The sequence below is a fragment of the Nematolebias whitei genome, chromosome 10, assembly GCF_014905685.2.
Source record: "Nematolebias whitei isolate Nwh7 chromosome 10, NemWhi1, whole genome shotgun sequence".
NCBI lineage: Eukaryota > Metazoa > Chordata > Actinopteri > Cyprinodontiformes > Rivulidae > Nematolebias > Nematolebias whitei.
The window spans coordinates 10677892-10689478 of NC_056507.1; the positions used below are offsets into that span (position 1 = coordinate 10677892).

General features: G+C 40.4%; 1 protein-coding gene across 1 annotated transcript; it reads right to left on the bottom strand.

Moving 5' to 3' along the window:
- Positions 1 to 939: 939 nt before the first annotated feature.
- Positions 940 to 11064, bottom strand: map1lc3b (microtubule-associated protein 1 light chain 3 beta). Its single transcript, XM_037683330.1, has 4 exons — positions 10770 to 11064; positions 6912 to 6967; positions 3838 to 3944; positions 940 to 1844 (listed from the first exon to the last, which is right to left on the bottom strand). Exons 1-4 carry the CDS (start codon positions 10813 to 10815, stop codon positions 1676 to 1678), a joined length of 378 nt encoding a protein of 125 aa, XP_037539258.1. The 5' UTR covers positions 10816 to 11064; the 3' UTR covers positions 940 to 1675.
- Positions 11065 to 11587: the final 523 nt, after the last annotated feature.

The following is an 11587-nucleotide window of genomic DNA, read 5'->3' on the forward strand; positions in this document are numbered from 1 at the left end:
GCTGTTTTCCACCAAAACTAAACCAACTTAAATCTAAACGTGATCAGAGGAGCAGTTTGCTGCACTCGGACCCTGAACTCATCACATTAAAGCAATATTTGATCACAAATATTCTTCACTTTAGTTACCCAAACAAATTTGGGAGACGAACTACAGGAAAAACTTTCGAAGTTAAATTCTTGTAGCCGACGCTCATTTAGGTTTATTTTTATGAACAAATGCAGGTACAAAAAAAATAAACTGAATAAAAAAAGAAAATCCATTTTCATCCCCCATGAAACTGATGACCAAAAACATTTCTGAAAGAAAAGATATTTTTTAATTAAACTTTATTTTTGACAAGTTATGCATTTATAGGAGGTTCATCTTGTGCGTGTTAACAAAATATCTCTTGAACCACTGGACAGATTTTAATGAAGCGTTCAAAGTAAACAGATGAAGGTCCACACCTCAACCTGTGGATGCAACCCCATCCAACATGGCTGCCACAGCTAATTGACTTAGCAAACACAGAAATGGCTACAGCTCAGTCAGTTTTACAGACATGAAGCCAAGTGTCAGTGTGGAAGCAGCTGACAGCTCGTATGATCTGACAGAGAAAAGCTTTCATCATGTACTTTATTAATTTTTACTCCATTTTTAATGACAACTTGCAAATTAGGAAAAGCACGGAAAGAAAACTATTTTTCCTTTTTTTTTTTAAATTGTTCATAAAACACCAAGATGAACACATTTTGTGCAGGAGGCTGTGTGATGCTGCCGAGTGTGAGACGGAGGAGTGGGCGGGACAGGAAGTGTTAAAACAGAAGCTCCACCTCTCCGTCACAAAACACACGAGTCAACAAAAACAAGCCAGGCAGCGAAGACGTGCTGTTGAATCAGATAAAAATCACATTGAAAAAAAAACACAACAAAAATATAAAACAATAAAACTTCAATATCAAGCAGCTAAACTCAAATACGTTTAGACGAGGAGGACCAAACAGGAAGTGTGACGATCCAGCACAAAAAAAACAAAAACTTGAACCTGCGGCTCAGTGGGGATTAATTAAAACAAAAATAAAAAATGAGGAAGATGAGAAAACAACCTCCACCTTTCCCTTTATTTACAAAAACATCATCGAAGCTCCTCGTCTCACTTGGTTACACTCAAATATCTGCACGTCAAGGCATTTCTACGATCTATGATGTTTATACGTTAGCTGTAAACTACACCCGTCTGTTCTGGGAGCAGAAGGTGTTACAGTGAAGACGCTTCAAGGCAGACGAGGAAAAAGATTTTAAAAATAAAACAAACGATGCATAAAAATCTGAACTAAAACCTCATGGATCCAAACACCTTTTACTCTGATGACTGTTCGGGCTGATGAGTTGTTTACGTTTTCATATCGACACAGCAGAGAAGAGGCGGAGCCACAACACTGACGGTAAACACCATCAACATGACAGCGAGCAGAGCTGAACGAAAACCCGCCGATGGACCCGAGTCGCTTCTCTACGTAAACTCTGCAGTTCTGGGATCAGTTTTACACCAGATCACATGATCCAACGCTCCGTCCGTTAGCGGTTTGTACCTGTAGGCCTAAAAGAGGTGCATGGTGGGAAAATGTGGGAAGGGGGAAGACTACGAGCTACCAGAGTTCCAAATCACCGAGCCGGGTGGAGGAATGGCGGCTCACGGGGCGGCGCCGAACGTCTCCTGGGAGGCGTACAGCGTGTAGAGGTAGCCGTCTGCGTCCCGCTCGCGCTCGTACACCTCCGAGATGGGCGCCGACACGGACACCATGCTCTGCCCGTTCACCAGCAGGAAGAAGGCCTGGTTGCTGTTCAGCTGGAGGCGCCTCCTGGTGGGGAAACGAAGACATCACAGCCAGAAAAGTAAGAAATCTGTACGCTGCCTCGTATTTCATCTTCACGCTTTACTTTTCCTGTTAAATGAATTTGGTTGTCCTGATTGTAAAGTCAAAGAAACAAAAAAACATTTTAAACTTTGCAGGAAGAAACGGTAAAAATCTGAACTTTAAGGCCGGACTTGCTGACGAGACCTGCTGACGCTGCTAACAAGATCCTCCATCTGCCTGCACACACATTATGGACCCGTTCGGTTCTGCTGGGAAACCTGGGATGTTCTCTGTCTGCTGGACCTGGTTCTGGACTGTGGTCTGTGAGGGCAGCTGCTGCGGTCCTTATTACCATCGAGCTGCTGACCTGAACCTGCTAAGCAGCTAACAAGACCACGCCGCTAACAGAACAGAACCATGATGTTGAAAGAACCTCACTGCTAACCAAACCACACTGTAGATGTTTTTCTTTTTCAACGCTGGGGCCTTGTTTTTAGTATTTTAGTAGTATTTTAGTAGTATTTTGGTATGTTTTTAGTATTTTTGCTGCATGCTTTGGTATTTCTTGTTTGTTTTGTCGAGTCGAGACGGTTCTTCTCATCCTAAACGTTTCATTGCTCTGTTGCCCTCGTGTTGATTTTACATATGACAAATAAACCTAACCTGAACCCGTTTCTCACTGAGCTGCAACTGTCGGCAACCGGCTTTCATGAGGAAGTCCCAGAAACGTCTTTAAACATTTGCAGAGGTTTACAGCCTCATTACACATTTTTATCTCGTATCAGTCACAGAAAGTGTCTTAAATCATTCATTTATGTAATTTTAGAGCGCTAAAGCTGTTTTTGGACTCCTGCGTCTGAAGCTGCAGCCCCAAACACCCAGACTGATAATAAATATTTATAAAAACTGGTCCAAACCTGCCAGTTTTCATTTCTACAGTGTAGTTCAGCAGATTAAACCATAAATGTAGGCAATGAAATTATGAGAACGGCCAAGAATGTTTTTTACACCGTGCACATGAAAGTACGCCATGATTTTCAAATATCGGACCCTCAGAACTCGGCTCCACAGCTCAGTCAAACTGAATTCAGTGAAGCTGCGAGAACATTCGTCCATTTTCCTTCAAAGTTTTGTTGCTGATGAGTTTCTGAAGTCACAGCCGAGAGATACAGAATAAACACCAAAGTTCATGCTCAATAATCCGGGTACAAATCCAACCATGTTCATCTGGACAGTTTCTTTTTTTGCTGAGACATTTCATCCTTCATCCAAAGGACTTCTTCAGTCCGAGGAGCCACAAAAACATTGTTGGATTTGTACCTAGATTACTGAGCATGAACTTTGATGTTTTGAACCATTTTGGCATGGCTGCCTTTGAGGAGTTGACAGGGTGGGCCCCAGAAACCAACGTATCACCAGCAAACTGTTTTTTTCCCACTCTGGGAGTTGGTGCTTGTGGGACTCCAGTTTGTTTGTGGCTCCTTGGACTGAATAAGTCCTTTGGATGAAGGACGAAACGTCTCAGCAAGAAAAGAAACTGCCCAGATGGCCTGACTGAAAATTGTTTATATACAGATTGACGATAATAAATAAAAGAAAAACTTTAACAAAAGAATGAAAAGTAGAAAGAAGACGAGATGTTTTTGGATCGAAAAACAAAAGAAGAAACTAAAAAGGAAGAAGAATAGTACTGAAGCAAAACAGGAGAAAAGGAGAAGCAATGAAAATAGATGAAAATGTTTATGGCAGGACGAGGAGTCGTCACGGAAAAGAAAGAATGAGTCACAGAATAAATAAATTAACAGAGAGGTTCGAAGCGTGGGGCTAAGATCTGAACTCATTTCAGGCTTTGGGTTCACAAAAAGTCTCGGAGCTCTCTCTGAACAATCATTTACAAGTTTAGACTAGTTTCAACTTCATTTGATCTGATGAAAGAAAACACAAAATGTTAGAAGGTAAAGAGGAAGGACAGAGCAGAGGAGGGGTTCAGGAGGACCTGATGATCTTGATGAGTTCCCCCATGTTGACGTGGTCCGGAACCAGGAACTTGATCTTGTCCAGGACGGGGAGCTGCTTCTCTCCGGTGTACCTCTCAATGATCACCTTCAGAACAGAAACACAGATGCTGCATCAGTCTCCTGCTCCCCATGACCCGCCAACAACTGTCCAGAGAACAGCCTTCAGTTTCAGGCCGTGCATTATTTGAAGGATGCATGTCGCCCGCTGCCTTCCAGGCCAGAGTTTTAGACTGAAACCGTCTCAGGTTGACGAACGAAGGAGTTGCAGCCGTTTTGGTCCAAAACTTTAAATGTTCCGAGCGAACCTCGTACGACACCTCAGCATTAGAGCTCACGGTGTGTGCCGTTGGTTACTCTCAGCTACTACCACCACTAACGTTTAGCTCTAGATTTGTGAAATCTACAGTTATGTCAAAGTTTATTCTCGATAATCCAGATTTAAAAAAATCCTACAAAGTTACGTCGGGTCCTCTGGACAGTTTCTTTTTGTTGAAACGTTTCGTCTTTTGGGTGAAAGATGAAATGTTTCAACAAAAAAAGAAACCGTCCAGAGGACCCGACTTAACTTTGTTGGATACAGAGTTATGATTTCTGTGTTTGCTAAAAGTAGTTGTAGATTTTCACACAGTGATTCCTTTTTACAGTTTCAATACACTGGCAAAGACATTATCACCCTTTCACCTTTGGCAGGGTGGAAAAATCACGATCATGTCTGAAAATGTGTCATTTTATAAACATGGCAGGTTTCATGTCGCGTATGTGAACATTGTTTGAGACCATGAAAGGTGGGCGATCATGTCTTGTAAACCGGGGAAATGATTTATTTAAATGAAACTCTCACTGGGTAAACATGTACAGATGGTTAAGAGTCAAACTAATGTAAGACGGCCACCACTGTCTTTCTATGAAAATATATCTTGTTCTTTAAACTCCCATATTTGGAAGTGATAAAAAGGGCACAAAATCTTTGTTAAAACGATACGTAAGGTGGTGGGCGATAGGCATTCTTTAAGGAATGCTACTAATAAATGAAAAAAGTCAGATATATTTTTGGTTTATGTAAATACTTCAATGTTGGACAGTTTATGTTACAGCGACGCAGCACATCTGCCTCTGGTCTCAGCATGACGCGGCGCTTTACAAGTCTACACGGAAACAGAGGAAACACGCGCGCCGGGCCAGCAGATGGAGAGCGGCGCTGATATTCTATCTCAAAACGAGCGGGTGAAACTCGAGGTGCACTTCTGAACAACAGCCGACCTATTCAACTAACTTATAACTGTGCAAAAGTCCTGAGTCACATCGGACTTTCTGGTAATCCTTCAAACTGGTCTCTATCATCAGTTCTCCAAGAGTTCTGAAGGTCTTAAAGTTTGGGGTTTTGGGACTTTAGTGGCTTTTTTCCCCTCATCATGTGTCCAACGATGCGCATTTTCAAAGGAAAGTATTATTTGTCTTTGCTGAGACACTTACGACACAGTTCCTATACTTTAAGGATAAATCAGTCACATGGACACATACCAGACGACTTAAAGAAGCAATCTGAAATCAGGTCTTTGGGTTCTTTATAACCAGCACCCTGTCGCAAAGACGGTTTGTTTCCAGTTTAAGTTGAATCTATAAAAATGCCAAAGATAAACAGTTTGATAAACAGAAAATAGGATTTAATATCTTAAGGTGATATGGGCTGGAAACTTGTCAGCAGCCAGTTGACAAACAGAATTCACAAAGAAGTCTCCAAAACGTCTCAAATCTTTCTCAGCGTCCTCACGTGCGTCTCAGAGACTCTCAGTCTGCTCACTTGATTTTTCTGAACATGTTCAAAGAAAACTGTGCATCAGATTTTCTCTCTAACTGGTTTGTGGCGTCGTCACAGACGACCAGACTTCTCAAACTAGGTTTTGCCAGACCCCAATGCGGGTCACAAAACCATGTAGACAATCTCCAGATTTCAAACTGGATTTACAAATGATTGTTTATGGCACATTTTAAACCCTAATTGTTCAAGAGGATAAAAACAGTCATTAGAAATTACTGAAAATTATTTTATGGATGTTAAGACGGACCACGTCGTTGTTCCCATGTTTAAATGGGTTATTAGAAGTTTTGTATATTTAAACCCGCAGCAGATGGAGTCACAAGCTTCTGTAACCGTCAGTTTATGGGTTAGGATCAAAGAAAAGACGTTGATTTTCTGTTGTATTCTCACCGACTTCTAACCGCTTGTGACAAAGCAACTAAAGTTGTGCGTCTGCGTTTTGCACGGCCAGTTTTTGAAAATCCGAGCTTATTTCTGTGAGCAGTTTGTAAATTTGCATTCTTGGCCGTGCACATTTTGTCACCAGCCTCCACCCATGACTGCAGCCTCTCCCTCATTTAAGACCTAATCTAATCTTGAAATGAAGATGGGCTGATTAGGACAAGATTTTAAAATCATTATTCGTCATCAGTGTGGTTTTTCAGAAATGAGGCCACAGAGTTTCCAGCCAGAGCTCTTACGCTGGAGTTAAAATGCAGCTCTGGAGCTCTTAAGACTGCCTGGAAACGCCCGTAACAACCTTATTTCTGGAGGAAAAAAAGTGTCCTAAAAAATGGAGCATGTTTAAACCTAAAATGGCAAGACTGAGTCTCCGTGACCCACGTGAAGAAGCTGAGAATGTTTTATTGTCATGCCAGAGGCTCCCCTGCGAACTGGAGAAACAGTCGCAGCCCAGTGGGGCACGAACTTCAAAGCTCTCATCTGTTTCTCCAAGTTTTAAACATTTCATCAGCAGAAGGTCAAAACAGCTGTTAACCCATTGTTCAAAATAAATAATGACCCAAACTAAACGAAACAAAGTCTCCATTTAGGAGCTGAAAAGTCCTCGAGGCTCAATGAGACTAACCTGTATAAATAAAGGTTGAATGAAAAAACACAAACAAGACATTTTTACCACTCGACCAGGAAGCACGAGGTGAAGTCGTCTCATCTTCCTGTGCTCGCCAACTTTTTAAAACCATTCATGATTCTCAGCTTGATGTTTATAAAATTTGACAACGTTGTTGAACTCACAGGGATCTTGTCAGGGTGCATCTTTCGGATCGATTCTGCTTCTTGTACTCTCTCCTCTGTGGGGCGAGAAAACACAAAAATAAATAAGAATGTAAATTGTCAGATTTGTTTGGTTTGCATAAAGTGTGTCCATTCATGGATTTGTTAAACACACGCGGGCTGTGGTTCTGCAAGTCTGAGAGGCGCCGTGTTTCTAACTCTGCTAAATAAAACCAACAGCCTGAACCGAAGGTCTTAAGTTTTATTTTGAGAAGGTTCCTCTTAAAATGTACTGATGCATGCTCAATAATCCAGGTAGATAAATCCTACAAGGTTGAGTCAGGTCCACTATCGGTCCAGAGAACCCGACTCAACCTTGTTAGGTTCCTCTTGTGTGACCCAGCTTTTAGTCAGACATATTATTTGCGAGTGACCCAGGTAAAAATGTCAACCAGAATGCAAACAGACAGATGACGCACCGCTGAACATTGAACTTTCTGAGTCCACCCAGTGATTCTGAGTATCAGTCTTTAACCGTTAACACCAACCTGGCAGCTTCAACGGGTAAAAAAAAAAAAACTAACATTATTACACAACCGTGGCAAAAAGTTTTGAGATTAATACAAAATTTAATTGTTGGAAGTGTTTTGTTAGTCGTTTCCACAGTATACTTATGTATATACACTCTGGAGTATACCCACATTTTTATTATGAAAACAGAATTAATTTGGTCTCATTTTTAAAAGCTTTGACCACGAGAGTAAAAGAACAACTCATTTTTAGATGCTGCAACTATGATCCTAACAGAAACAGCAGCTCGTGATCAGCTGTCAGCTCAAGTTTCTGCAGTTCAACCACAAAAAAATTTCCTCTGAGGACAAACTGAGCATCAACATCCAACTCAATCAACCGATTACGAGCAGTGACCATTCACATGATAAATGTGGTAATACACTACTCCATGATTGAGTTTCAATCAGGAACAGAGAAGACTGATTGTTTCCGGTTCTTGTGACCGCTGAGTCATCAATCAAACAAAAGGAGGAAGAAAAAGACAATGGAATGGGAAATATTTGTACTTTTTTTTAAATGTATTTTTACTGTTACTGACTGACCCCCACCAGTTGCTCCCCTGAGCACCCTAGACAGCAGCTCTCTGCTCCACACAGAGGACTGTGGTAGCTCGGTGGTTGCATCAGAAAGGGCATCTGGCGTAAAAACAATTGCCAAGTCTTCGAGCGAGTTAGTTCGCTGTGGCGACCCGAGAAAGGGAGCAGCCGAAAGAAACAATCCAAACTCTACAGATCTCTTTGACTTGTTCCCTTCTTGTAGGCAACATGTTGCTGACTTAAGAATTTTCTTTGTTCGTCTGAAGTTAAACAGATTTAATTTAATGACAAACTACTAAAAAAATACTTTAATATCAACCCAACCACTAAAATTTACACACAAGATGACTGCTGGGGGGGTCCAGAAAGAATGCTCACTTATTCAGAGAGAGGAAACGTTCAGTCCCAGAACAACTGATTACAAACTGATTTGTAGGGGTGGAGGCCTCCGTGTTCAACTGCCCCCCTCTTACAATGCTGCTATTTCTAGTATCACTCAGCCCTCTGTGAATAGCAAACAGCCATCAGGGCACTACGACCAATTGTTAGACTGATGGTCCTCCTTTACAATGTAAACAACTAATCACCAGCAAACTGGTTGATCCACTATGAGAAGGTGCCATTTATAAAACTACTTTGTTTGTTGCAGCGCCTCAGATTGAAGAAGTCTTTTGGATAAAAGACAAAACGTTTCAACAAGAAGAATCTGTCCAGAGGACCTGACTTAACTTTGTTGTAGCGCCAAGTCACAACAGAAGTCATCTCAAGGCACTGAACAGAAACATTCATATATAAAAATAACAATTTAACATTATTTATCTGAGGAGCAGACTGCCTTGAGTTTAACTTCATCACAGAACTCTCATCTTGAGCAAGCACGAAGGCGACAGTGGAAAAGAAAAATCCCCTCAATAGGAAGAAACCTTTAGCAGAAACAGGACAAGCGGCCATCTGCTTCCATCAGCTGGGTTTGGTAGGAACAGATACACAATGGCAGGTCAAGACTCACGTTAAAATAGCAATAGTATCAAATGAAAACTATTTAATTTTAGCAAATCATTTAAGGAAATGATTATTGAGCATGCATCAGGATATGATTACAAACAGTTTAATCAACTCTAACCTCGAATTATGCTCGAGTGAACCCAAATTCCTCGATTCACCATGGAAACTTTATAGCGTAAAGTACACAACAGAGCGTTAATTCATGTACACTGTTTTTAAATAATATGATACTTTTCACATTTATACAAAAAGTCAAATATTTATGTACTGGTAAATTACATTTAACACATTCCTATAAAAAGCATACTGTTACATCTATTTTCTTCTATCTGTTGGTATGAGTCATGTTCTGTTAGAAAAATCTCCTGTGTTGTAAAGATGTCTAGAAACTGATGGAGCTTCCTTCAAAGACTTCTGTGACTTTTGGTTTCACTAAACCTGACCTGCTCATGTGAAAACTTTTCACTTGTAAACCAAGATCAACACAAAGGTTCGTTTCTAAACTGGTTCTGTGTATTTGTCTCTCCACAGCTGCAAGTCTGTAGTGGCATCGCATTGAAAACCGATTCAAATCTGTAAAGCAAGTTTCAGTCCTGTGAGTCATCAAAATGTACTGGTACTTTCATGCATGTGACACAGTGTTTCTCTTCTGGGTTGCCCTCACATGCACATGTTGTGCAAACCTGAACCAATTACATGTCTGTAAACCAGAAGTCAGCTATTCTTAGTCATTCTAGGAAATATATTTTCAGGGCTGCAGAAACCAGTCCACATTGCTGTTTTCATTGCACAGCACATTTTTACTTATTAACAAGAACAAAACAAAAAACATTTGAACTTGAAAATACAAAAAAATTAAATAAAAGCAACTTCTACTTAAACTGGTACTACTTATGCTGCACTCTTCCCTCTAATACTAGTAGCAATATGTTTTATTCAAGTTTAATTATCAGGCTATCACATTTTATTGTAAACTAAAACAACACCTGAAATCAATCCAGTACTTAACTATTAAATCATAAATAAGACTTTATGCAACATATTATTACTAACATTTCATATCAACATTAAAACACGTCAACCTAATTATCACCAAGAGTCGAGCCATATTGCAGTAAAATAAATAAATATTGTATTAAAAAAGGCACTGGAAGCTACTAAAATGACCAAAGAGCTCATAACTAAGTTTTAATGTGATCATTGTGAACTGAAAAGTCAGAACGACGATTATAAATATCAAACTATGACTAACTAAATAAAGATGTTCTATTTCATAATAATTTATGATTCTGAATCTCACTAGGTGAAATAAAAGTCCAAAGTACAAGATAAAGTCAAAACAATGATTTTCATAATATAATTGACAATGAATCGCAGTAATCTTGATTCTCAAATTTATCTAATAACTTTAATCTCTCCAGTGGCAGAAATTCAAGTTATTCCTGGTTTAAGCGTTTTAATTCGTCTTCCACACAAACCATCCCATCCCCCAATCCTGCAGCTCTGAGCATTTCGACACCACGTTTGTTTTTCTGCCATTGTTCTAAGAGAACACTAAAGACCTGAAGCAAGTCATCCATTTTATACCTACAGTTTACATTACAGAAAGTAGATGAAGTCCATGTTGAGGCTTGTTTTTTTAATTAACTGTACAGAAATAAACTTAGCTTTCATAAAATGAGCAGCATGATTAACAATCAGCTGGGACTTCTTTAAAGTAATTACATAAACAGAGGAGCGGGTTGAAAAGACAAAAACAACCTACCGAATGTCTTTCTTTGTTTGTAGGTTAGCTGGTGGTGTGCATACATAATGCGTCAAACAGTCGGCTAGCTAGCTAAAATGCGAAAAACGGTGTTCAGAAACTAAGCAACTAAACCAAAACTAACAATTATTTTTTTAGAAATAGCTGTTGCCGCTGCCGTGCTGAGAGCTTCTCTGTAAAATAATAATAATATTTAAAATGTGAATGGGCGAAAAACAAGTTTACAGCCGATTTAACGTCGTCGCCTCCTTCCTTTCCTGCCTAGCTCTAGCCCTCTGTTTTTATTAGCACGAGCTCAAGTGAGCAAAACAAAACTGTCAGCTGACCGCTGACGTCACTATCACACCGGCCAATCAGATTCGAGTTAATTCATACCATACCATACCATTTTATTTATAGAGCACTTAAAACAGCGACAAGGCCAACCAAAGTGCTATACAGACAGAACAACAGGTAACACACAAAGCAAAATACAAAATGAAGTAAATCATAAATATAGACATAAAAACGATGCAGATAATGACGACTAACCAGTGTGGAGCATACAGGTTCAAAACATAGATCATCTGGTGTTGAAAGCCACCCAATAGTAGTGGGTTTTTAAACGGGACTTGAAAACCGAGAGGGAGGGGGCCTGTCTGACAAGCAGAGGTAACTCGTTCCAAAGTCTTGGTCCTGCTACAGAGAAGGCTCTGTCCCCTCTGCGCTTAAGACGAGTTCCTGGAACTGTGAGGAGCAACTGGTCCGCTGACCTCAGGGAACGTGGTGGGACATACGGTTGTAGCAGATCAGAGAGATGGGGGGGGGGGGGGGGGGCG

Bases quoted from the DNA above. Each gene is read 5' to 3' on its own strand.
- map1lc3b (XM_037683330.1), bottom strand. From the start codon at position 10,815: ATGTATGCACACCACCAGCTAACCTACAAACAAAGAAAGACATTCG. The intron at 6,968-10,769 runs GTAGGTTGTTTT...CTCGCCCCACAG, and splicing joins CAAACAAAGAAAGACATTCG to AGGAGAGAGTACAAGAAGCA. The intron at 3,945-6,911 runs GTGAGTTCAACA...TCTGTTCTGAAG, and splicing joins TGCACCCTGACAAGATCCCT to GTGATCATTGAGAGGTACAC.